The sequence below is a fragment of the Filicampus tigris genome, chromosome 4, assembly GCF_054856515.1.
Source record: "Filicampus tigris isolate MCC_2025a chromosome 4, RoL_Ftig_1.0, whole genome shotgun sequence".
Taxonomy (NCBI): domain Eukaryota; kingdom Metazoa; phylum Chordata; class Actinopteri; order Syngnathiformes; family Syngnathidae; genus Filicampus; species Filicampus tigris.
The window spans coordinates 14,092,501-14,120,000 of record NC_141220.1 but is presented as its reverse complement, the minus strand read 5'-3'; the positions used below and the strand labels follow the sequence as shown (position 1 = coordinate 14,120,000).

Below are 27,500 nucleotides of genomic sequence, written 5' to 3'. Positions count from 1 at the left end.
TCTGCATGTTCTAAATTTAAAAAAAACTGCACATGTAGCACGTGCAAACACACTACTGTGTGTACTCAAAGTACAACATTTTAATCTAAACAGTTTTAACCTCAAGCTGTGCGGCCCCTCCTGTGTTTACCTGAGGTCTTCAATTTCTTTGATGTAACTCTGAATCATGTTGCCAATTTCCTCTGTGCCTGCTTCACCTGAACAAGAAAGAAAATCAGTGAATATTTAATGGTATAGTTTTAAACATGTTATTATTAAAAATGACTGTTTGGTCCATACCTTGGTGATAGGGTCATAGTCTGCTTCACATTCGGTATGGTAAGGGAACTAAATTCTTAATGTAAAATTGCTTCTTCTTCTTAATTTTATTTCATTTTATTATTTTTTTTTAAACCCATTTAGGCCGGGAGCGCATAACCCTGTTTCTACCACGAGAGCCGGGAGTGCTTTTGTATCTTTCTCCCTCTACAGCTGGGAGAGTGTCTACGTCATTTTCTTTTTTTTAATTTTTTTTTTTAAATCCAATCCTCGGTGACTTAGCCGATTAAATGTATACACGTGGTGTCGTGATCCCTCGGAGGATGTCATGGAATTTTTTCAAGCAGTAATGGTGGACGCAAACGATCGCAGGAGCTCGTGATATATGGTGAAGATATACACCACCGTTCAAAAGTTTGGGGTCACCAAGAAATGTCCTTATTTTTTAAAGAAAAAAGCATTTTTTTTCAATGAAGATAACTTTAAGCAGGAATACACTTTATACATTATTCACGTGGTACAAGACAATTCTAGCTGCAAATGTCTGTTTTTTGGTACTATATCTACATGAGTGTATAAAGGCCCATTTCCAGCAACTATCACGCCAGTGTTCTAAAGGTACAAGGTGTTTGTCCATTGCGCCAGAAGGTTCAAGTATATTAGAAGACCCTTGTGCAATCATCGTTAGCACTAGAGAAGCTATAAAATTGACTTTCCTTTGAGTAGGTTGACCATCTGCACCAATAACTATGTTCAAGGCTCAGGTAAGGACCAATCACGGCTGACCTGTTTTCTGAAGATGAGCCGTGATTGGTTGTTACCTGAGCCCTGAGCAGTTATGATGTCATTTTTGACTGAAGTGAAGATATCTTTTTTTTTATATATATATATAGTTTTTTTTTATTCACTGATTTTTGCTATTAGCAGCAAGGCTCAGCCCAAATCCCCTGCTGAGAAAAGGTTTACTGTACCGAGAAAAGCAAAATCGCGACGTACGTTAGCCAGAGGCTGAGCTGCACAGTGTTTGTTCCCAGAAACATCTGAATGTGATCGTTTTTTTTCCATTATCTTGTTGTGGTGTTTGGAGATGCCTACCCGCCCTGGCGAGGGCCTGGTTGGCCTGGTCGCTGACCAGCTGCATGAGTCGTGCCCGCTGGGCATCGATAGTCTCCTGCATGGCTTTCACCCGCACACGCAGGTTGCCGTTCTCCGTATGTAGCATGGCGTTCTCGTGGAACATGTCGCTGAAGCTCTCCACACCATCCTCGCCTGCCAAGCGTTTACCCTGCGTAGGGGAGGACAGCAATCAGTACCTTTTTGTCTTTTAAAGGGGAAAGGTTATGTAAAATGCATTTTTTTATACTTTTCACAGAAATAGCAGGGACTATGGAGTTTCTGCCCACCCATCAAGAGTGAAATTAAACAACCAACTTTTCATGGACTCCCATTTAACAAGAGTTTGAATGTGATTGATTTATTTTGAACACAGACACATCCCAGTTATGCACAGGTGTATTCACTTGTGCAACCACATTATTTCAGCTTTTCTTTACTTGCACTCTCAAAAAAATATGGAAAAATGGGTTGACTTATAATATCCACAGTATGTCCCTTTTGAAACATCTATCCAACACACACACACAGACACACACACACCGTCTTGTACTCCATGAGTTCCATCTGCAGCCTGGCGATCTCAGTCCTGAGCGCGCTGATCTGCTGGCTGGCTTTGTCCTGGTTCACCACCACCTTGTTCTTGATGTTGCGGGCGCGGTTGGCGTACTTGAGTGTGTTTAGCGTCTCCATGAAGTCGCGATCGGAAGGGCTGATGCATGCGATCATCACTGTTTGGCTAAGACACATAAGGATACCTCGACAGTGTGGTTTTATGGTGAAAAGCAAAGAGCAGTGTATCTCTACTGACCTGTTTCCTCCCAAGGAGTCCTGCAGAAGTCGGGTCAATTTGGAATCTCTGTAAGGCACGTGCGAGGACCGCTTGCTGCGGTCGCCCAAAGCGCTGATAACATTCCCCAGAGCCAGCTTTACATAACAGAAAATGAATGAATTAAATAATCAACAAATAAACCCAAGACTGTCTAGTATGCTGGCCAATACTATTCATAAGCTTCATGTGAAAGTGTTTGTTTTGTTTTTTTTACTGAATACAGTCATTAATGTAGCATGGGTCCAAGATTTTGTACATGTTAGATGCATGGTGTTGATGCGTTGCTGAATATTCTTTGTCTGCGTTGTTGCAGACCACAGTAGGTAAATCATTCCAAATGGAATACCAGTGGCTGGATAGAACAATTAGGCAATCTCTTAATTAACTCATTTACTGCCAGACATTTTCAGACCCTCTCTTACCGTAACGATTGAAAAAAATATATCGTTCCTGGGATTGAATGGCTGGACTGTGAAAAGACAAGTAAATTCGTCAATGGCAGTGAATGAGTTAAAGGTACAGTACTTCTGCAGTGTTCTGCTAGATCACGGTTCACTGTTCGCATTCCTGCTATCGCACTTTGGGATAACAATATTCAAAACAATATTCTTTTATGTGTTTTTACAATATATTTACTGTTCTGTCCTTGCATGTAGGAAAGGACAGCCACAATTGCCAACGCACTTTTAAGCTGTTTACTGAATGCTGGGAGAACAATAATAATAAAATAATGTTTTAAAATACACAATGGCCCCTCCTCTTAAAGACACATGCACTGTACACAGAAAACCTACAGTACTTTTTATACATTTAATGCTTCTAATTAGTTTTCAGTTAAGAAACATTTCCAATGCGATTAAAAAGTGTGTTCTAATTAGTCTAAATGTTTTAAGAGCATGTGGGAGAAAAACTATCTATTTTCTAGATGATTTTCCATACGGCAAGTTTTCACTGATTGCGTAGAGCGTGTCCCCTGTAGTAAATGGGGCTTAACTGTAATACCAATTTAACTTTTTAAATTAAACAACTGAAATAAATGAAGATTTTCACAATATTGTAATTTATTAAAGGCAAGGTTAATGTATCCATGGTGTCCACCAGATGTCAGTGCAACACTATTCTCACTCACCAGTCCACAGTTGATGGAGATGCCCTCCTTGGCCCGATCTCCCGTGGCGCCTGTCCTCTTGAGTCTCTCGGAGCCGGCTAGGTCCACAAAGTGAAATTTGGCACTCAGCGTCTCGTACTCGTCCATGACTCCGTTGCCATTGGAGACCCGATTGTCAATGTCATCGCCGTCTTCCTGCTACAACGACCAAGAAGAAAGACTTGGCAGGTGGTACCATCAAATATAAAAAGTAAGTGCCTTTACAATTGAAAATATTTACATTTACTGAGTTCATTTCCACTTTGTATAAATTTAGTTACATATTCATACATTTATATTAGTTATTTACTCAAAGCGCATCTGCATTTTTATATTAAAATGGATAAATAGTTTTAAAAAGTTAATTAATGTATGTTTTGAAATTAAAAATGTTTGACTTTAAATAAACTACACTGTAAAAAAAGAGCATATTACATCATGACAAAGAATAAGGTTTGCGTATGGTGGCATGTGGCTCACATTGTCGGGCGAGGCACAGACTCTGACTTGGCACAGGTGGATGGTGAATATGGCGTGCGACCGGGAGCTCTGAACGTTCATCTGTGTGCTGGCAGTGGTGCGAGACAGAGCGCCCAGCTTCAGGCACTGCATCATCTGAATTACCAGTGACAAATATTAGTGACGTCATTGGACTGCAGATATTCCTACTTGGACGTCATACCTCGGCCTCGGAGGACACAGTGCGCGTGGTCACACCCACAGTGTAGATCCCACCGTTGGCATCCTCATGGATCCTGATGTGAGATTTCTGCTTCCCGTCCCGCACTGAGTCAAACAGATCCAGAACTTCCTCGTTGTAAAGCTGTGCCAAGACACAAAACACAATGCAAAATTGTTGTTAGGTAGATAGGCATGATTATCACAATAGAATACATACAAAAAGTATCAAGGACCCATGCCTTGAAATGAACAAGAGTCATTTTGGTTTGAAGCAGCCATTATTGGGCACATATTTAGAGATTTTCTTCACCCAAGTTGGGTTACATTAAATTGGATTGATTTTCTGGCTACGCGCCATCTAATTTGGAGTACAGTGTAAAAGTTTGATAATCATTTTGGAGATTTGACATGGACAAGGGGAAAAAAAACTGACATCAATTTTACAGATTGACATGAAATTAGGTGACATGTCTATAGTAAAAAACTCTCAAGGACCCAAGTATGGAAAGGAACTAAGGCTAGGTTCACACCACAGGCAAACGCGACCAAGATCGGATTTTTTTGCCCATATGCGACCTGTAGCTGATTTTTTTAAGACAGTCGAATTTTTTCAAATGCCACCTCATGCTCATATATGGTCCTAAATCGGATAAATATCCGATTTTTTGTACTGCGACCGCAGTCTGAACTGCTAGGTCGCATATATCCGACATTGACGTCATCCTTAGCCCAAAATGCGCTCAGAGTGGGCGGAGGTAAAGTGCTGTAAGTGCTTTGGTGACGTCTCCGTGAAATGAGACAGAATAGCCTTGCCTCATAATTACCCGCAAATACTATATATCTACCTCCTACCGAATCACTACACTGTAGAAGTGCCTGGACCACATTTACTTCCGTAAACACTACGTCGTGAGTGACGTCGTCTCTTCATGTGCGCATGCGGGTCACTTTGGAGACGTGTTCACAACACGAGATAGACCGAGGTCGCATTTATAATATAATATGAACGCTTACACAAAAAAAAAACCCCAAAAAACGGATTTTTTCAAAAAATCTGAATTGAGAATTAAGACCTGCGGTGTGAACCTCGCCTAAGTGGTTTCAATTCCAACTAGAAATTTGACTTAATGTGCCCCAACCGCCTTAAATAAATACATTAACCTAAAAAAATACATATGAATTAATACATTATTAAATGTTAATAATTCATTATTTTTCTAAAGCATTTTTCGTTTCGTTTTCACCCAAAAGAAATGACCGGTAATGAAAAAAAATAGAAATGCCTTTGAATAAATACATTAACATAAAAAAAAAAAAAAAAAACATAAATATGAATTAATTCATTATTAAATGATTATAATTCATTATTTTTTTAAAGCATTTTTTGTGAACCTATTTCGTTTTCACACCCCAAATATTATTATTTTAGTTTTGGTGCTCTTAAATGAAAATGCCCCAAGACCCTTACAAATATAAAAATCTAGTGACATCTTGTGGCACCTATAGGCAACAAGATCAAATTTAAAAACTTTTTAATGAATTAAATGTTTTCATAGAATAAAAAAAAAACAAACAAACAAACACCAAACTCATAGGAAAGTCTTTTTTTTGTTGTTTGGGAGAAAAAAAAAAAAAAAAAAAAAAAGAACGACACAAATACATTTTGGGACCATGATTTCCCTTCTATGTTACAATAAAAAAGGGACAATAGTATGGATTCTACTGCCCGGTTTGATTTGTGGTCATCCACGTTTCAACACATCTCGGGTTGCGGCTCGCCTTTTTTGGTATGCGAGCGCTGTCAAAGTGTGACGGAGCCGCACAAGTGCCTCCCAATGCGGCTCCTTGTTAACTCCTCCATCGCCACCTCCTAAACTCCCTCCTTAGCCCCCCTGCTGATAATGACAGCTGCCGTCGCGATGGTTACCTCCAGGAACTGAGCGTTGATTTTAAACTCTGGCGCGGGGCGTCCCTGTTCCTGCGCAGCCTGCCGGCGCCGTTCGATGCCACGGAAGAGGTGGTGAACGGCGCGGGGGATGATGCCCAGCTCGTCGTCGGCAATGTTGACGTCGAAGCCCGTCCCCATGGTGTACGTCTTACCGGAACCAGTCTGCGCATGCCGGGACAGAAAACTGGGTCAACATGTCGCAAAGTTAGAACTGGAATAGTCAAGGCAGTGCCTGACATGCTACTAAATTATGTGTAATTTACTATTGTAATTTATTTGATATTTTATCATGCTAATTTTGTGGGATTTGTGTGTATTTAGTCTTATGCCCCTTTTACACTGCATGTAAGCGTTTTTTTTCTTTACCTTTTTTATACTGTTTTAAATAAATGACATTGACTTGGAATGGGGGTACCAAGTCCACCTTCTGGAGTAGTGTCAGAGCCATAGCAGAGGTAGAATGATACCAGGGTGTAAGGGTATTCTGCGACACGAGGACAAGGATTTGAAGTTTTAACGTCCGCCCCGTTGTGTGGAAAGCAACAGTCGCTGTCCGATGAGGTCGAGTGTGTCATGCCAATTTTGCGGGATCTCTGTGAAAAAGGCTTCAATCTTAAGCCCCATTTACACTGCAGGTGAAAGTTGTCATTTTTTCACAAGGGCGTTCTGTATAAATGGTACCGACAGGAAAATATTGGGACAAGTCAAACCACAAATTCTCCACCAATACGAGGACAAGTGTGAGAGGAAGTTTAAAACCCAACGCTAACTTTTTCTCGCCCTGTTGTGTTGAAATTCAACTATTTGCTATTTACAGATTTCTGTGAAAAAGGCAAAGGGGGATACACGTAAAATCTTTTCTGAAATGTAATATTTCTGCGTGAAAGAGATTACGGCATCATTAGCCAAGTCGTGGCGAGATCCTGCTTTTTTCTTGGTTCTGCACAAAAAGGGATGGCGATGACATTCACAGCATATGGTGCAGTAAGGAACATAATCTGCGACTGGCCTGTCCGTAGGCGAAGACGGTGGCGTTGTATCCCTCGAAGCAGCCCTCGATCAGCTTCTCGGTGCATGTTTGGTAGATGGTGTCCTGCTGCGAGTCCATGTCAAACACGTAGTCGTACGTGAAGGATTTGTCCTTGCCCAGGATGACTTGAGGCTCGCCGGTCATGACGTACGTGCAGATGTGGCATCCTTCGATCTTCTCCCGTGCCAGTTGAGGACGGATCCTGGGGGGGAAAAAAAAAAAAAAAAAACTGTGAAAAAAATTCAAATAAAACTAAGTTAATAAAATCTATAATTTTTTTATTTTATCTCTGGTACACCAATTTATCTGCGTGAAAGCGGACACAGTGGTGGCATATCACACAAACGCGGGGTTCTGTGCATAATGGGACAAACATGGGAGAATGAGTGCCAAATCTACTGTTACATGTCCGAAGGACCAATTTTGCTAGATCTTTGTGTGAAAGGCTTGCAGTCTGTGTGTGAAAAAAAACACAGTGGGTGAGATACCTTGCCTTTGTTGGGTTCAGAATAAAAGGCACAGGCCAATAAATACTATGCTACCATTACGGCTCTGATGCACTGATTGTGTTGAATTTCTGTGTGAAAGGCTTGACATCATTGTGTTATTGCACACAGTAGTGGCAATATCTTATCTTTGCTGGGCTCTGCATAAAAGTCGCAGATGGATGCCAGATCTAATGTTACGTCTCTATTGCACCGATTTTGCTGAATCTCACGATGAAGGTCTTCAAGTGCCTGTGTAAATCATCTTGCCTTCACTGGCTTCTGCGTAAAAGGCAGCCAAAGCTATTCTTCCGTCTCCAATGCACCACATTTGCTGGATCTCTGCATGAAAGGCTTGAAATAACCATGTAAAAGGCACACAATCGCCTTCACTATGTTCTTCAATCGATCTACTGTTGATGCTTACTCAGCTGTGCTGATTTTGCTGGATCCTCCTTTTAAAGTCTTAAATTTGTTGTAAGAAATGACTCTCATCATTGCTGGGTTCAGTGAGAAAGTCATAGGTGAATAAATGTTGGATCTACCGGTACTTGAATATGATCTGTGTAAAGGCACAAGCAAATAACTGCCGGATTTACTGTTGCTGCTTGTTCTGATGTGCCGATTTTGCTGGAACTTCGTGTGAATTTTTAAAATTTGTTGTGAGAAAGTGCTGTCTCATCATTGTTGGGTTCAGGCATATATGTTGGATGTACCGTTTTAATTTCTCTGCATTAAACTCACTTTAATCATTTTTTCCCTTTTTTTCCCCCCCCAACCATCTATGGCGAATCCTGCTTATCGCTGTGTTAAATGTGAAAGAAACACCTCCTCTGATATGGAAGTCCTCAACAGGGTTGAAAGTCACCTGGCAGCATTTCGCATCTAGTGTGGATAACGGCCTCATTGTGCCTCCAAAACAATGTCTGGGGGTGCAGCACAGTGGGGCCATTGTGCATCCATAAATGTGACACTGGACCCTGGCACCGAGCGCACCAACACTGTGGGAGCAACAAGGTGCTGGGACACCTCCAGGCTGTTTTGAGTTGTTTGCAGCGACAATATGTAACATGTGTAATCCGCTACAGTGAGAACAGGAGGCTCTTTGTTTCAGGAGACTGAACTGTGTAATCCAGTCAAGAATCTGAACATTGATGTGACGTCTGTTGGCTAGTTCAAGAGAATTTGTGTGGCAAGACCCCAGGAAGTGGGCAATGTCCCTGAAAAATTCAAATGTGGTGTCAATTGGACTAACTGGCGGTGGATGCTATCTTCCAACATTCGAGGCGGTGCTATCGAATACCAAGTTGTGGGGGATGCAGACATGGACGCCTAAAAGCGTCACTGCTAGATAAATACAACATTTTGGGGGATACAGATTCAGGGGGGTGAGTTAAGGTTGCAGTTCACCAGAGTGCCTGTGCAGAGACATGTCTGGTTCTCATTAGCCACCGAGTGACTTGACAGAGAAGATGCACAAAGAGGACACTCTCAAAAGTGACAACTCATTGCTCATCAAGCAAGTGAATACCAGAGTTCACTTATTAGGTGCACAGTAGTTCACTTGTATAGTGCGCACCAGAGCTCATTTGCACACTTTCTTTGTGAGCATCACAGTGATGGACTCTGGTGGACAGTGGACACCAAGAAAGTGAATACCGAGTGCGCATCGGGGTCTAATTATTTTGGTGCACACCTAGAGTTCTACAACAAGCGAATACTGTATAGCGCAGTTTGCTTGTTTGATGCGCATCAGGTGTAACTTGTTTGATGGCCCCCCGATGCACCACAGTGTACGTTTGGTATATACACCGGTGCTTTTGGTGCGCACTAAAGAAGGCAAGACTGTGCACCGAACAAGGAACCCAACGCTTGCGCACACCAAATGAGTGGATTCTCGCGTACACCAACGTGAACCCTGGTGCCCAACAAACGAGGGAACTCTTTGGTGCGCACTAAATAAGCGAACTCAGGTGGTGTGCAGACTGCGCACCAAAAAAAGCCAACACCCACGCACACCAAACAAGTAAACCCTGGTGCGCACCAAATGAGAGAACTCTTGACTAAACGAGCGAGCTCTGCGACGTGCAGAAAAAGCGAACTCTAGTGTTAACTAGTTAACGCTTTGATGAGCATTAAAGAAGTGAACCAAGGTGCGCACCAAAAACGTAAACCCTCGTGCACACCAAACAGGCAAAAGGAAGAGCATACCAAATAAGCGAATCTCCGTCTGCCATACAAATGAACCCTGCTGAGCATCCCAAAAAGCGAACCCTGGTGCACAGCACAAAATCAAACTCCAATGTGCACGAAACAAATATCAATATGCACTAGAAATGCTGAAAGAAATACTCCAAGTAATGCCACACCCAAAGCATGCTGGTGCAGCGTGGTTGCGTGACAGAGAGGATGTTGTTGCCATGGTGACTGTCAGCGGATGAATAAAAATCCTAATCCTAAATGGTCTGGTCCACTGGAAGTTGGCAACAGAGAGGGGAAAGGGGCAAGGGGGCATTAAAAGAAAAAAAAAAAAAAAAAAGAACCAAGCTCAGCATCCAGCCAAGTTGTTCCAACCTCGGGGCTAAAAGTGAACACCGCACCACAAATAGGACTAGGATGTAACTCCAGTGGGGTTCACAAATAGGACGTAGATGCTCTCAAATAGATTCACATGTCTCATCATCATATTTATATCAATGAAGTGTGCATTTCCTCTCTAAACTAATGCGTGCTGGGGCTGGTTGGATATGGCCTAAAATTCATATCACGGTACAAAATGAACAATTTACCAGTAACAGTATACACTATCGCAATATAAACCTAAGTGTAAAAATAATAATGGGAGTATTTCTGAATGAAGTATATAGTCCTATGGTGATGATTCTGATTTTTAAATAAAGATCATTTAATTTGAGAACATTTTATGTGGCAATGTCAATACTTGTCAAGATTTTATCTCAAAACATTATACAGAAGTAGAAATATATATATAAAAATAATTTTAAAAAATGACTCAAAAGGATAATCGGTAGAATATCTGATTCTAAAAATATTCGATAGCTGCAGCCCTACTGTACAGGTGCACTTTTGTTACACTTAATTTCATATCAAAGACGGCTGCTGTATTATCTATTCTATGTTGTATTTTAGTATACTATATGATTCAAGAAAACATTAAAGGACAGTAAAATATATGAGAAAGTGTTTAATTACAGTAAACCAGTGGGGGGCGTGGCACACGCACACATATCACCTCTGCCTCAATTTAAACTGGAAAAAACAAGAACCCTATTGATTTAGAAGGATATCCCCCTTAAGGTAATTGAGATAGGTGAAATGTTTGTCATATTTGTAAAAATCTAAATTGCTCTATTGGAGTTCTGCTACAGGACTGTGAACATGGTGGTCTTTCCTCCTTCAAGCGACATCTCCATCAAATTCCACCCCCGCGATCGTCCTTGTTAACGCACCAGCCCCTCCTGTCCCTTGCTGCACGCATGAATTTTGACCTGCAGGAAGCGGCCTAAGCCGTTATCAGCGCAACACGCAGGGACTTTTGACCCACCCTGTTTGCTTGGACACCATTACCTTTTTTCCGAAAACAAGTGACTGGGTATCGGGGATCAGCGGAAATTCCCTGTGTGGGTCCAACACAGCGCCGTAATAATAAGTGGCATATCAATAAAATCAAAAGTCAACATACTCATACTTACTGCAGGTAATACAACGGTTTGGTTAGGACTTAGGATATATATATAGATATATAGATAGATTTTTTTTTTTTTTATTTGTGATATTCATTCAAGCCATGTAAAAATGAAAAAGGAAACGTTTTCCTTTTAATATATTTCCTGTACTGTATTTCAAGTTTGTAATAACAGTGCACTATCCTGTTGTTTATTTGCCTTTATTCAAAAAGTAAAATAAAAAAGTGTAGTGTCTAACAATCCATTTTGAGTTTCTAAGGTTTTAAAGAAAAAAAAAAGTCTACAGATCAGCTTTGTTATCAGTGATAAAGTAAAGGTTTTTAACTAAAATATTTTTAACTAAGAAAAAATGTGAAATTTTGAACCATTCTGATTGTTCATTCCATTATCACTTATTCACAATTTCATTTTATTTAAAAAAAAGTGTTGTTGTTCTTTTTTTTTTTTTAAACAGTAGTTCTATTGATTTTAAGGATTATCTGTTCAAAGTTCATAAAAGTATTTGAGGCCAAAGGTTGGTGGGACACCTTCTTGACCGTCCTCATGATTACTTCAAATCTTTAGAGATTTTGTGAGCAGTTGTGTCAAGGATGAATCCATCGGATTTTAAGGAACATTTGACCCAAGTTGATAGGACTACAGTAGCAGTTTTTTTTTTGCCAACCCGAGCAGTCAGTCACACAGGCAGGGGGCGGCGCCAATTACAAACAAGGCGAGCTAGCGGCCGAGCTACTGAGGGAATTCTTTGGTTCAGTGGATATGAACAAAGAGGGGTCTACACGGGGCCTTGGGCCCTGTCGAGGCTGCTGTGTTCGCACTACTGTCCCCCTCAGGCCAAGTCTCCATCCTCATCTGGATAATTAGTATTTTTTATGTTCTACTAAAACTAAACGGACATAAACGTGACTGTTATCAGCTAGCTAAAATTAGCTCAGAAATTGAGTATGAATCCTTATGAGAGATTTTAACTGAGAAGCATAACGCTGGTTAAACATTAGATTCAAATGTATTGCACTGAAAAAATAAATACAACTGAACTATACTTGGGCAGTGGTTCTTTTGTGTACGACAGGATATAGCCTGTGTAACACACGTTAACAATCAGTGATACTGTATCGTCAAAGTATGTTGGTTCATCTTTTCAGTTGGAACATCAAAACTTTAGATGCCATGGTTCTTTCACATAACAGCTTTGTCGTTCCTCATTAAAGTTAAGCCTGGATATTATGTTGTTGTTTTAGCAGTGCCTTTTAACACTTGCTTTACAGTGTTAATAGTGTTAGCATGTGACTTGATCACTTGAGTCCTCCACAAAATAGTAGGAAAACAATATTTTGGGAGGAAATGTGCACATTTTTAAATGCCCAATCAATCACTGTGACCGACGCCAAAAGCTATCAGCTGTTGTTCCTCGTCATCTGACTCCAGGTCTGCTTAACTTCCTTATCCAATGGCCTGCAGCTCACAACATTGTATCCACTTAGACAAGTAGCAGCTTGCCTTCCACTCATTAGACTGAGCTGACAAAGTCTTCAGGTCTTTACGGATCTATTTAATGTCATTACAATGCTCTGCCCAGCTTGAACAGCAACAAGCCCTGGCAAGACATTGATGTGAACTTTGTGGACTAAAATATTTAGATACAGCGCTTAAAGGGACGGTAGGGCCGGGATGGCCATGTTTTCACTAACAAGTTCTTTTTATATATTTTTAGATCAGGAAAATGGAAAGAGTTGTCATTTTCTACTTTATCAATACATTTGGAAGAAATTAAGAAATAAGTGGCTCCATTAATAACGCCTCTTGTTAATGAGGAAAATGGCCGCGCCCCCCACCGTTCTGCTTCCCCACTGCTTCTTTGCTATAAAAACACAACAACAACAAAAAAAACACTGCTTCTTTGCTGATCACGGCCCCCGCTTTGGGGCGGATAAAGATCCACGCTTGCCTGATTGCTTGTCCACTGCCAGTCGCTGTCTGCCTCCTGAGATTTGACATGAGTTTAGCGTCGCTAAATGTCTGAAATATAAACCGTCGTGGTTCATGTGCATTCATGCTCTTGTCCGCTTCAGCCTGTTTAAGTGGAGAAGCGATCGCCACAGTATTTTTGATTTTGTGGAGGTGATCATGATGAGATCACATTTTATGCCAATAAATCCAAACTATTTTGCAGAACACTTTTATACTTTCACAGGTTGAAGTGGACAAAAGTAGTAATGTGCATTTGCATTTTGGAGGCGATGGGTCGCCGTTTTAGACAACAGAACTGACAAAGCGAGCAATATTACCACGCTCGGCTCCCTCCTGTGACATAGACAGCTGAGACCGAAAACATAACATAAGCCACGCCCCAAAAAGGAGCGGGACAATTTGCCATAAACCTAATCACAAATAAAGCCCTTAAATCACTAGAGAGTCTTTTGAGGTGGGCATTTTAGTACTGATGTCATTTTTACATGCAAACCTATTATATAAGTGCCAATGTTAAGCTCACCCAAGTGTCTCTTTAATGAATTCAACAAACCATCAGAGGTTGGACTACAGGGAGGTTATTGATTTTATTAACGGTACTTGTTTTTATTAGACAGAGAGAGAGAGTAGACAGCCAGAAAATGTGTCAGTGCAACAATATGTGTATCCAGTATTTCACTGGCGTCGGGCAAAACCTCATAAGTCACATTTTGGTGAATTTCATATTTTTTTCCAAAATCTTTACTGTTGGTCAGTCAACATGTGTGGGTGTTACTTTTACACTTTATTGACCAATCTGAAGTGTTGAAAATGGCTTGCTCTCTTTCACGATGCAATGCAAATGGTTGAACAAACTTCCCATTTTTGGGGTCTCCTGTAAAATTACTCTTTCGGAGGCACAAGGTTTTGGCTCGACGCCGGCGAATTATTTCTGGGCCATGAGCACGTGTGTGTGTCAGAGTGGACTCATGTGCTCATGTGTGTGTTGTCAAGCAATGGAAAGAGTGTCGCAGTCACCACGGAAACCATCTTTTTTTTTTTTTCTTAATCCCCGCTTATCTCAACAGAGGCCCCGATGTTCTTTCAGCTGTAGCTAGCTAGTATTGCTAGTCCTCCGGCGCCTGTACTCTGTATAATTTACACGGTGCCAAGACACAGTTACAATGTTTCGAAGGTGTAAAATGATGGGCGGGGCGCAACATACTGGAATGCAGATGCCCTTTATTTTCACAAGGAAGAACAGCAACAGACCAAAGAGCAAAACACCAATGAAACACGAAGCAACGTGTGCAATAAATCAGTGGCCAAAAATAATTTTTTTTTTTTAAATGTGAAGGTGATTATCGTCTCGAATGTGCCAAACTGTCTCCTTTATTATTTTAAACATGTTTTATAGCAAATGTAAAAAAAAAAACAAGTTAAAGTTAAAAAAAAAAACTGAATGGTTACTTAACTTTCTGTGCACCAAACATTTTAGGATTCTTAATTCCCAAACAAATGTTAAAATAGGTCTTCATCTTACTTTACATCCCCTTCAAGAACTTTCAAACTTTAGCATTTGCATAGCCTGACTTGACACTATTTTGTTTCGAATTGCAAGTTAACAGAAGGGGTCAGCAAGCATCTCTTTTTGACTATATTTAAGTTCCAGGAATTAAAAAAAGGACCAAAAAAAAGATGTGACAATGAAAGGAGGAGGAGAAGCTGCCCACACATCCTCTGCTAATTGCATCCTTGTTGGGGGGGAAAAAAAGACCACAAGTCAAAGGACAGTAAAAATGAAGCCTCCAATGGCAGTAAAAAAATATTGAACTAAGTGCTGCTTCACTATTTTTACACATTCACAACAATGTCATGCCTTCAGAGAAACTGAGGAAACCACGCTGCCACTGCTGTTGATAAGCAGACACATGCTAACAAACAACAAAGCACAACAAAGAGGGCGCCTATAATTACGTCTCAGCGTGTGACTGTTGCCAAGCAGATTTTATTCAAAAGGACACTGAGGGCAGCAAGAAAACAGGCTAAGGCGGAAAAGTGGAGACTGTAATGGATGGATTGATAGACAAATGGAAGAACAGGTAGGATTGACAGAACAATGGATCAACAACAATAATTTGAAATGAAATATGTGCTTTAACTACAGACTTTCAGCTTTATTTCTAGGGTATTTACTGTACATCCACATCAGTTCTATCAGTTTGTATGCCTCGCACTTTCTAAGGGACCAAGAGTAATTATAGTATATTAACAATCATTGCATAACATTTCACTTCTTTGGTTGCTTTTGCAGTGTGCTTCAGGTCATTGTCCGTCTGCAATATGAAGCACTGTCGGACGAGTCCTGAAATATTTGGCTGAATATGAGCAAATAACATGCCCAAAACACTTCTTAATTCATCCTGCTGCTTTTGTCTGCAGTCACATTATCACTAAATGCAAGGGAACTCATTCCAATGGGAGCCATTATTACACGCCCACCTGGCCATGGAACAGTGGAGCAGCCAGTTGTCTCATTAATTTGGGTCCCTTAAATAAAAATGGGCACATATACAAACTGTAGTAATTTCCATATCATTCACCTGATTTGGATGTAAATTCATTCAAATTAAAGCTGAAAAGCTGCTGTTAAATAGCATCTTGTTCATTTTATTTCAAATCCATTGTAGTCAGGTTTACAGCCAAAAAGATGAGAATTGTGTTGGCGTCCCAATATTTATGAACCTGACTCTATACAGAACTCACAGAACACATTGCGAAGACAATGAATTACAGCAGTAGATGGATGGATAGATAGCTAGATAGAATGACTGATAAGAACAACAGATGGAACGATAGAGCAATAGGGTGAACAATGGCTAGAATGATAGAATGACAGAGTGATAGGATAGAACAGATTGAACAATAGAAGGGTAGATAGAACGATAGCTAGATATTACGATAGTGATAGCGACAAATGATAGAATGATAGATGACAGTTATAATGACCAAGGTAAAGAAATATAGTGAAAAAAACAAGTGCCAAAAGGATGGATAGATAGATAGATAGATAGATAGATAGATAGATAGATAGATAGATAGATAGATAGATAGATAGATAGATAGATAGATAGATAGATAGGTAAAACAACGTCATGATGACGTAAGGGCGGCACTTGAGGTGTGCGACACTATTACGTCACAGTCTTCGATAACTAGCATTACTTGACGAGCCTATGAATGCACCTGTCTGGCTAGCTAACTAGTGGGCCCCCGAATTCGGTGCGTTTAAAGAAACCAAGACGTCACCAAACAAAGAGTCAGTCACTCAGTCTGCTTCATCCACGACCGTTACACCACCACCCACTCGTCCCCCGAGCACCTGCACCCCGGCCACACCACCAGCTGACCGGCCACAGCTGGAACTATAGGCCTGCACTGGAGAGCCGTCAGGCCCGGTACCAAGCCGGTTGGTGACTCGGCGTTACCGCACAGGTGCTAGCGAGCTAGCTTGACAGGTGTCGCAAACACATACATAGAAGTTGACTCACCTCAACGCCACACGAACCGAACTTTCATCCTGGCCTGACGTCATGGTTCCTCACGTAATCCTCTCGAATTTGGAAAGGGGGAAAGAGTCACCGCCAGTCGGACGCCGCCATGTCGAAAAGAACGCCAAAAATAAGACGTTTTTTGTTTGTTTGTTTGTTTTTTACTACCTGCACCGACACCGCTGATGCATCCACGCGCGTGCGCAAGCCACAACCAGCACCAGTACCAAGCTATCAGCACCAGCATAGCCAGCGTGAACGCGCACGCAAACAAACGTATGGTGTGCAAGCAAACGCACGCACGCACGCACGCGCCGTGTGGAGGAGCGCCGGCGGGAGGGGAGGTAACCGCAATGCGTCACGAAGCCACGCCCTCTCTCTTGTCGTCATAACGAGCGGAACACACATTCGGTCTATGTAGCCAAACTATTTATTTTTATTTATTTAACAAGTTTTTTTAATAACTTAAAGGTTCTACTGCATTGGTTGAAATAAAAATACATGAATGCAATTACGAAATCAAACGTCCACTTCATTACGTACACGACAAATGCAAACACGTCATACCGAGGAGGTGTTTATAATATTTTTGAAGTTCTTTATTTACGCGTGTGCTTTTGCTCCCCTGACGTGTAAATTGTTCTGACAAGCTGTCCACGCGGTTGCTTAGTGCTGTCAGAGGCATGTACAAGCATGTACGGAGCCCCACACAGTACAGTACAGTACAGAAGGTTGGAGTTTCAAAGGTTTCTATTCGGTAAAAGGGACATCGTGGAGCTTTGGCGACATCTTGTGGCTGCGAAGTGTGACGCCGTTTTGATGGAATTGACACACTGTGTTGTAAAACCCATAAGAATAACGTGGTATTGTACATCGCAGTGTTAAAAAAAAAAACATGAAAAATTCACACATAGGAGCTTAAATTATTTTATTTCCCTTCAGGAACAAGAACTTTGCAAGTGCTACATATATGTATTTTTAAAAAAGACTTGGTTTTCAAGCAACTTGAACGTCTTCAAAAACAATTTTAACATGAATAATTCAACAACATATTACACTGTGAGACGGTATTTGATGTAATGAAATCATTCTGTTGCTGACCAATGAAAAGTACTCCTATATTTTCCGAATGTTTTATTTTTTATCAAAAATGTGGGTAACAATAATAATTTGGTGCAATTTATTGAACAGCAGCAATGTATATAAATATTATTCAATTAAAAATAAATTCATTCTTAAATCTATCAGAATATACCATACACAACTGTGCAAGTCTTAGATCAGCACCCCTATTATTTTTTCCTATTAACCTTTACTGAGCTCAGTTACGTGAGCCACTACATGATCAATATCAGCCATTTAATATGTACTGTAATAAACAAGAACTTTATCCTTAGAATAAACTACACACATTTTACACCCCCCCCCCTCTATGAATGACATAGCGCATCTGTCCCATTTGAAAATGTTTTGACATTTGAAATGTGGCTCCCAAGCACAATCGTTTGCCCACACCCTGACATAACGTCTCATCTAGTGAGTCAGACTAGATAACCGAAAGGCGCTCTTCTACCTGCCCATGAAAAGTTGAAGGCTGTGTGGCAAAAAGGTGCTCAGTACACAAAGTTGGTCATTTCAACTGTGGAAATAAAACAAGATACGTTTCAGAAAAGCTGCAGAGCGAAGGAATCAAATATGGTTCTATCTTTGCCGAGGTGCTTCAACGCTATATACAACATTGTGCTTTTGTTTGTTGTTTTTTTGGTTTTGTTTTTTTACTTACAGTGATATAGGCTATGCCATTTTCCAAGCCCACCTTCCCGTTGTCCACTGGGCTGAATTCCGGACTTTTCTAAAAACATTTCAGCCACTTTTAGTGAGACAATTAAAGCAATAAAGTAAAATAGAATGCCTTTGTAAAGTGCACCACCAAGCACCAAAACATAAGCATATGACCCAGGAATGTATTTCAAAACAAAACAAAACAAAAGCCCCATTTCCACTGAGGAGTACGGTTCAGTTTTGTACGACACTTCTTGGGGTGACGCTTAAATTCCGCCCAGCTTTGATTGCTGTCTTTTTCCTGTCCGTCCACCTGCCAATCAGCCCCCTCAAATGCCAAATATTGCCAGGTCCGTACAGCACTGAACGAAACTGCTCTCGTAAATGCGGTTCAAATAATAAGGCATTGGTCCAAGCTCATACAGTACTCTTGTCATATAGATGGAGTATTCAGTAATAAAGTAATAGTGTTCTGTGGCTTAACAGCAAAACTGTCATGTTTGGTTATAACTGAAACCCTAACCCTGGCTTCAGCCCTATTTTAGAAACGTGGCTAAAATAATAAGGCATGGTAGTCTACAGTACGCTCACTGTGTTGGTGAAGTCTGCCACTAAAAATGTCATAGTAATAAAGTAATAGTCCTGTGGCTTTAAAACCAACAACTGTCCTGCTTTGTTATCTAAAGGCTGAGAACCACGAGTCATCATCACATGATCGTAATCCTGTGGTGTTTGTAAAACACTTGATGTTTTGTTGAAATTTTAAGCACAGCACCTTAAGGCGGGGACTTGAATCACGTCACTCTGGACAAGACACTACCTGCTTTTCACCTGGATGAGGACTGTAAAATCAGTGGAAACTGGACGATTGACTGACTATGCAAATGTCAAGGATGCATACAATACCATCTCGCTGTCTGCACTGACAAAAAGAGACCACAACATTAAAAACCAAGGATGAGGAAAATACCCACGACTACATGCTCATTCTGGAAGCAGAGAAGGCTCTGAAAGACTATTTTGGAACAACAGACTGGGATGTACTTCATGAGTCTTACTGTGGGAACATGCGTGAGCTGGCGGTAGTGAAAAAAATATTAATCACAATTATTTTGGTAATACCGGTAATTGAAATCATGATTAGTCAAAAACGATCATTTATTTTTTGGTTATAAAACAAGAAAATGTTTAAACGTAAAAAATATAATGACAAATACATCTCTTTGAAACACGATAATTATGTAAGTTCCTTTTCGACCAAACAAAAGTAATAAAATGTTCTATTATAAAAAAATTTAAAAACGTGCAAATCTATAAATTCAAGTACGATTTCCTTGTGTAAACAAGTATAGGGCATTGGATATAAATTTATATTGATAATCGTTTTTTACGATTATGCCAATTTTGTAATCGTGGAGTGTAATAATCGTAATTGTGATTGAATTTCGATTAATTGCACAGCCCTGAGTGGGTGACTGCACTATTAACTACATAGTAGTTCTTTAAGAAGTGTATATGTGTCAGAAAGGTTCCAGAACTGGTGTCACAAAGGTAACATTTCAAACCCAAACCTTCAATGAGGGACAGATGATCAACCAGCAAGTCTACAAAGAGATCCTGCAGCGTTTGTTTCGTTGAGTGCGCGAGAAAAGGTGCCTGACTTCTGTGGCAGAAAGGAAGATGCTGAACAACATGTACAGTCCATAGTATCGACTGCACAGCACAATGTTAAGGCAGAGAAGCAGCTTTCGTGACAGGCTGCTGTGACTTGTCTTGCTCCACTGACAGAATGAGAAAATCCTTCCTCCCCCATTCCCTCACGTCTGTAGTGCCAACACCTTGCACACTAATCACAATGCACTTTAATTTTGGACTTTCATATTACACTAAAACTGTCACTTATTTTATTTTAGTCTTTTAAATTAAAACTTATATATTTGTAATATTTTTCATGTTTAATATTTATAGCAATTTGGCATGCCTGCTTTGCCTTGCGAGACAACTTTAACAGTGAACTTCCCTTGTACATGAATTATGTAATGTATGTATGTACGCATGTGCGTATCTATCTATCCAAACAGAATGTTAAGAGGAAAGTCGTACCCAGGTGAAATGAAGCCACAGACTGAACAGAGTTGCCTGAGTAGGAAGGTGCCACAAAAAAGAAAAAAATCAACAGGTGCAAATTTTGCTCAATTTTTGCTCTTCACCACTAGAGGGCATCAGGTGATTTTCCTCCTAGCTGCAACAGTCTTCACAAAAACAAAAAAGCCAAGCAAGGAAAGCCAGAATCCCGCTGCCACGATCTAATCTAAGTCAGAGGTGTCGTTGTCTGACGGGAGGTAATTGTTGCCTTTTACCCGAATGTACTGGATGTTCTGATTGGTGAGGTTCAAGGAGGTGCCGCAGGAGCAGAAGGGGCCAGTGAACAGGTTCTCGATGTCCTCCAGCTGTAGGCCCTGCGTCTCGGGCAGGCACCCCACCACGAAGACCACGCCCAGCACGGTGAAGCCCATGTACACGAAGAAGATGCCTACGGGGGAACGCATTTGGTCAATTCCAAGCTCCACACACCGCCCTAAATCCAATTTGAAAACCTAACAAAAATGTAAAGCCCCAAACCCTAATTTAAAAACATACCATGCTTCAGCCTCTGACCCTTACTTTTAAACTACAAATTGAAACTCTTGACCGGGCTTGAAATCCCAAATTTGATACCCCAACGCCTGTTGGAAATTCTATCCGTCTTTTGAAACCTTAACCCTGGCTTCAAACCCTGATTTGATACACTAAACTAGGCTCGAAACCCTAACCCTTGTTTTCAACCCAAGCCCGGGCTTGAAACCTCAACCTTGGCTTCAAAGTCGAATTTGAAAACCCTAACTTTGCCTGAAATCCAAACTTTAAACTCTAATACAGGCTTGAAACACTCATTTAATAAAACCATAAACCTGAATTAAGACTCTAATTTGAACCCCAAACACAATTTGAAACCCTGATTCAAAACCTGCAATCCGAGTTTTGAAGCCACCCTAATCTGAAACAACATTCCTGTCTTGAAACACTAACCCTGGCTTGGATTCCTAGAGAGGGAGGCGTTTAAAATTAGAGGTGGACCGGCTTATAGACGGGTACTATTTTTTCCCCCCGGGGAAAAAGGCGAATGACGGACAACGGAAGGGTACCCACGCTGCAGACGGATGACGAATAACGGACGCTCAATTTTTAGTAAAATGCCCAGCTCCCTTGTTGAAAAGGTAACTTCAAACGCAACGCTTGTTTGAAAGCCTCTTCAGTCACCTTGATAGGTGATGAGCTCCGCGATGTGAAGAAAGGTGAGCGAGAGGATGACGTTGAAGATCCAGTTGACTCCGGCTGAGCAGGCATTTCCAGTGCTGCGGGCCCACAGTGGGTAAATCTCAGAGTTGATAGTCCAAGGCATGGGGCCCATTCCTGACACACAAAAAGTCGCGTTCAGTATTTGGTTGCTTTTACAACTTATTTCACACTTAGTTTACACTCATGGACAAGCCATTGATATTTTTGAATCAACCTACTTGCTAAAATGTCAAATACAAGCCAGCGTTCCTTTTCATTTTTTGAAATTTCAACTCGCGTAACATCGCAGTTTCCACATAGTTTCAAACTCATCATCATCATCATCATCATCATTTAAGCCATCCACATTTTTTTAGCTCAATTGCTCTGCTTTGGACAAACGTAAAATGGGTTGTTCGCTTTTGAGAATGCTTGAGCTTTTGCCGCCAGTAAGCATGTCATGTGACGTCGTTGTCAAAAGGTCTATTGTTTTAAAAGCGTTCTTTCAGACCTGGAGCAAAGGAAGTCAGGTAAAGGAGGAGGCCCGTCAGAACGATCCAAGAGTAGGATGTGGGGCAGAAATTGTAGGCCCAGAATGGACCGTCTGGTGTCTCCGTCTGGTTGGCGCACCTGTGTGATTGACATTGCAAAAAATTAAAAATAAAAAAAGGGAAAAATAAAGCATTACATTATCTCTTCATGTAGAAAAGTTTGGCTGCCTGTCAAATCCATTTGAATTTAACAAGGTTATTAACTCATGCACTTGTCTTTTCACATTCCAGCTATTCAGTCCCAGGAACGTATTTATATTCTTCTCAAATTTTTTCAAACGTTAAGGTAAAAGAGGGTCTGAAAATGTCTGGCAGTGAATGAGTTAAAACTGTTAAATATACATATAAATCACAAAATAATTTAAAATGCTACCATTAAATGAATAACTTAATCGCTATGGCTGCACAATATATGGCAGAAATATGTATCACAAACACGTGCGATAAATTAATACTTTCATATCGCCGGTGTCGAGCCAAAACCTCATAAGTCACATTTGGGTGAATTTCATATTTTTTCAAAAATCTATATTATTGGTCAGTCCACATGCGTGGGTGTTATTTGTACACATTATTGACCAATCTAAAGTGTTGAAAAAGCCCAATAAGAGAACAGGCATGATTACCACTTACTAATAACTAAAAAATATATAATTTTAAGTTATTACAATTAATTATACAATAATACATTGAGCCGGCTTATCTTGAAAACATTCATATCTTTCATTAGCTAATAAAAATGTCATTTCTTTACAAACATGTTAAAAATAAATACATATTGAAATATCGATAACGCAATATTCAAAACCCATATGGCATATTTTTTCAATATCGTGCAGCACTATTAATAAGTAGTGTTGGTAAATAATTTAAAATGCCCAAAACGGTTAAAATACTCAAAATACCTGCAAGCCAATAATTAAAACAAAATAAATGTGAAAAAAAAACATTAAACAAGTCAATAAAAAAATATATTAAATACTAAAATCTAAACACTAAATCAAGTAAAAACTTGATGCTGTCTAGTGGTCAACTAATAGAATGCAACGACCTAACGTGGAAGCGCGTGCATTTTGAAGCACATGCACTACGGTGCCTCCAAGAGTCGCAAGACTACGAACACTTTCTTCAGCAGAGGTGCAAGCCTAATGGCATCACAAATAACTTCTAGTATTCCCTCCATATAAAAATAATTACGTTGATGTGACAGAGCATATTTTTTTGCATGTGGTCGAAATGAATAGTGGGTTTTTAAAATGAATGATCATTGAAAAATGAAACTATTCAACACATTTTCCCTTTGAATAACTAAATCACAATCAAAAACAGATACACATGATGATAAATACATAATTCAATTTACTGTAAGTCACCAAACAACTTTCAACCGGATGGATGAAAATGTAATGTAAAGTTAACAAATGAGCATTATTGAACAATAAATACCTCTCTTTAGAGTACTGATCAAAAGTTCGCATCATCATCACTACCTACCATCCCCACGCCGAGTGCTCGGTGGACTTTGGATTAACGGGCAGGCAGCTGGAGTCAAAAACGCCGCTGCTGTTCTCATGGTAGCAAAAGCCACAAGCGGGATTCAACATGCAGTCCCCACAGTAGCTGACGAGAACAACGACACGTTAATGAAGACCACACGTACATGATGGGGGAAAAAAAAAGAATATTATTGGGGGCAGAGGATGTGTTTTTACCCGTATTGTGCGCAGGAGGAATTGTGGGAGTCGACCGGTCGCAATGTAACACGGGGAGAGTACTGCGCTGACAGCAAGAAGCCGACTGACAAAACAGAGAGACTCAGAGCGGTACCTACAAAAAAAAAAAAAAAGAAAAGAAATTGCCAAGAGTATTATAATTGATACAAACAGTAATGTCCTAAAGACCTATTGTGTCACCATATGGTAAAAACTAAAAACAAAAGGTTGTTTGGTATCAGAAGAAATGGTTCAGGAGGGAAAACGAAAGTCAAACTTCTATTGCATAATGTCATTGGCATTTGCCTTTTGTTGTTGCGACGGTGGTGTACAGTTTCGGGCCTCAAACATTTAGCAAGACCGCACTGCTGCACAATGGCATGCGCGTAAGGGTGTGGCTATTCATTTTGAGGCCATATTGCACAGTCCTACTTCTTTCTAATAAGTCATATGCAGTCTGATACAGTAGGTGCCTTCTGCTGCTGGTGTACACACCTTTTGCAATACAGTAATTGTAGTAAAATGGCTGAGTCTCATTAGCCATCAGCTGGTTGCGCAGTAAACTATAAATAATCCAAAATTAGCACTGACTTTGTCAAAGCAACTTAGTTTACGGTCAGAAGTAAAGGCATTTTTTGTTGTGATTCCCTCTATAGTCATTTTTGTCTTTGACAAACGTGTAAATGCCTCAAGCATTAAATATGATACAAAAAACATGGAAGCTATTATCATTTATAACTTCAGAGTGCAATAAAATGCATATTTGTATGTTTTAGAGCAATTTGATTAGCTTTTTTTCTTTCTTTCTTTTTTTTTTTTTTTTTTACATTTTTTTCTTGGGCCCAAATAATGACTTTCACTTAAATATCTGGAAAAAAAAGAAATAGTACTTTCCCTGCCTGTTAGCTCTTGGGTAATGCATTTAAAAGATTTTCTGACATGTGGTGTCAACATGTTTTCACTCAACACACCAAAAGCCTTTACTTGCTTCTGCAACATGAGCACCATGTTTTGTGTGTTGAAAAATTAGACCTGTCACTGAAAACTCGTCAGACCGTGCCAAGTTTGCATGGTTAAAAACTTTAGTTTAGTGCTAGCAACTGTTGACATGCAAAGTAGTCATGCCTCCACCCCCGGGTGCATTCAACTTACTTAACATAACACATTCGTCCAAGGTTAAAATAGTTTTGGATGTTCATTATAGTTAGTTTTTATTTTGTTTTTTAAATTCAGTTAGTTTGAATTAGTTTTAAGAGCGGGTTTGTTTTCTTCGTTTCAGTATTAGTTTTAGTTTTTTATATACGGTGTATTTGTTGAGTTGAAGATTTGGAAAAAAAAAAAAAAGTATTACTAGTACAAAGTATTGTGTAATAAAGTCAAGTAAATGACTCTTCCACCTTCATTCTTCTGTACGGCCAGTAGTAATAAAATAAATACATTTAAAATAACCTCGAAAGCACATACACTACTCACAAAACCTTAACGGAAATTTGGCTTATGGGTGAAATTTCAGGACGAGCCTAAAATGAACTCAAACCTTTACAGGTGAATTTATTGTGACCTCCTCTAAGCTTTTGAATGCACATGTCCAACTGTTAAATGTTTCAGTACTTTTTGCACAAGTTGCTGTTCTCTAACGAGGAGCTGTCTTAACAGCAAAATTCACAACAGGTGTTTGATCTTTTAATCGATCCAATAAATGTCCTGGTTCAATTAGAGCTGGTGTTTAAACAGTCGTCCTCCTCATACTGTTCGCATTTGGACATCGTGAGACCAAGACGGCACCTAACAATGGATCAACAGTACCTTGCCATTGTAATGCTTCAAACAGGACGTTCTCAGATGAAAGTGGCCACTGAGCTTAAAGTGTCACAGAGTGTCATCAGTAGGTTGGAACAGATATAGAGACTGGAATAATCACAAAAAGATGTAGAAGTGGACGTCCTTTGGCCACATCCTATGCTGATGACCATTATATTGTGAGAAACCGGATGATGAATGCCACTGATGATGATTGCTGTTTCGATCCCACAGCAACTGACCGGTAAAGATTGGAGGTTGACCACATCCTCAGAGGCGCTGCTATGGAGATTTCTACATTGACCAGCTGGGCAGTGACCCGCAGACGCCATCTTCATTTGATTAACTTTCACATTATTTTAACCAATATTGCATAGGATCATAATACGTGCTAAATGTTGCCCACTCGGCATCCATTGCAGTCTGATCATCTTGGAAGGGGGATTCCCCCATCTGTGGTCCCTTCTCAAGGTTTCTCATTTTTCCCCAGGTGTTTTTTTTTTTTTTTCTTTTTTACTTTTTCCTTGCCCTCCTGGGGGTTAACATCAGGGGATGTCGTTAATATGTGAGACTTTCCTGTGATTAAGGGCTTTTTAGATAAATTTGACTTGACTTGACTCAACTCGAGGCACGTTTAAGGGAGGTGAGAGACACACAAGTGTCACGTGAGACCATTCGAAACCGTTCACATCAGCGTAGTCTGCGTGCTAGGTCACCTGCAAGGGTACCTGACCACACCACCAGGCACAGGCATCATATTCTGGAAAAAAATATGCTTGGGTTGACTTCCGCTTTAACTTTTGTTTCAATGAATTGTTTGAGATGAGGAAATCACCAGTGCATCCTTTTACTTAAATGTCCTACTTTCATGGTATGATATCACTGTAGTGTGAACTTTTTACCTTTTCCATAAATTTCACCTTAAAGCCAAATATCCCTAGCTTTTTGTGAGTAGTATATATGGAATGAATTGACATTTTAGCCATAATTTTTAGTCAACGCTAATAACTTTATCAATCACCTTTGTTGATTGCATATTCGCAGCACCTTAATTACCTCTGTAATTGAGCTTTTGAGCTTGTTGGCATGTGGGAATTGTATTTTGAAAAAAAAAGAATCTTCCAATTAGAATATATATCCAATTATATATAAAGGTTGTCACTGACGAATCGATTATCCTATCGATAATTACATCAATTACTCGAGTAATTGCCCCACCCAACACGTCCCCCAGTTACCAGTTACTTATATACATGCATACACACATTTTTAACTCATCTGTAACAGCAGAACATATTGCAACAGGCCATGTGAAAATACAGACAAATTGGAAGAATTGGCATTGTTGTTCTCTAATTAAAAAAACAAACGAAAAAAAAACAGGACTACAGTATGTTTTTGAAAAAAATACAAAGTTGAGTTCAGTTCAAGTTCAGTTGAGTAGTGCATTGTGACAACTCACCAGTGAGGCTGGCCAGCGTCAGCTTCCTGCGTCCGACTCTGTCCACCAGCCAGATGCTGAGGGATGTGCACACAAAGTTGGTCCCGGAGGTGACGGCCGACAGCCAGATGGCCTGCCTCTCGTCGCGCACACCAGACATCTGCAGAATGGTAGCACTGTAGTACCTAGACAGA

At 40.2% G+C, this 27,500-nt stretch overlaps 2 protein-coding genes across 14 annotated transcripts in view; both read right to left on the bottom strand.

Moving 5' to 3' along the window:
• The window catches only part of kif21a (kinesin family member 21A), a 43,277-nt gene extending 26,048 nt beyond the window's left edge, over window positions 1-17,229 (bottom strand). For 2 of the 8 annotated variants that reach the window (XM_086028225.1, XM_086028231.1), the window contains exons 1-10: window positions 16,703-17,226; window positions 6,989-7,211; window positions 5,959-6,141; window positions 4,033-4,173; window positions 3,831-3,965; window positions 3,333-3,509; window positions 2,183-2,298; window positions 1,915-2,110; window positions 1,354-1,543; window positions 131-197 (exon numbers count right to left, since the gene is read on the bottom strand). In XM_086028225.1, the coding sequence (XP_085884351.1) occupies window positions 131-197; window positions 1,354-1,543; window positions 1,915-2,110; window positions 2,183-2,298; window positions 3,333-3,509; window positions 3,831-3,965; window positions 4,033-4,173; window positions 5,959-6,141; window positions 6,989-7,211; window positions 16,703-16,746 (1,472 nt within the window). In that variant the 5' untranslated portion in view covers window positions 16,747-17,226. Of the gene's footprint in view, window positions 1-130; window positions 198-1,353; window positions 1,544-1,914; window positions 2,111-2,182; window positions 2,299-3,332; window positions 3,510-3,830; window positions 3,966-4,032; window positions 4,174-5,958; window positions 6,142-6,988; window positions 7,212-16,702 lie in introns of all 8 variants that reach the window. The other 6 variants (XM_086028227.1, XM_086028226.1, XM_086028228.1 and 3 more) reach the window with 6 other exon arrangements.
• Window positions 17,230-17,615: 386 nt separating this feature from the next.
• Window positions 17,616-27,500, bottom strand: part of LOC147148571 (proton myo-inositol cotransporter-like) — an 18,281-nt gene continuing 8,396 nt past the window's right edge. For 4 of the 6 annotated variants that reach the window (XM_086028235.1, XM_086028239.1, XM_086028241.1 and 1 more), the window contains 7 exons: window positions 27,328-27,491; window positions 24,066-24,180; window positions 23,848-23,973; window positions 22,314-22,432; window positions 21,785-21,937; window positions 20,845-21,017; window positions 17,616-18,554 (listed from right to left, as the gene is read on the bottom strand). In XM_086028235.1, coding sequence (XP_085884361.1) covers window positions 18,429-18,554; window positions 20,845-21,017; window positions 21,785-21,937; window positions 22,314-22,432; window positions 23,848-23,973; window positions 24,066-24,180; window positions 27,328-27,491 — 976 coding nt within the window. In that variant the 3' untranslated portion in view covers window positions 17,616-18,428. Of the gene's footprint in view, window positions 21,018-21,784; window positions 21,938-22,313; window positions 22,433-23,847; window positions 23,974-24,065; window positions 24,181-27,327; window positions 27,492-27,500 lie in introns of all 6 variants that reach the window. The other 2 variants (XM_086028236.1, XM_086028237.1) reach the window with 2 other exon arrangements.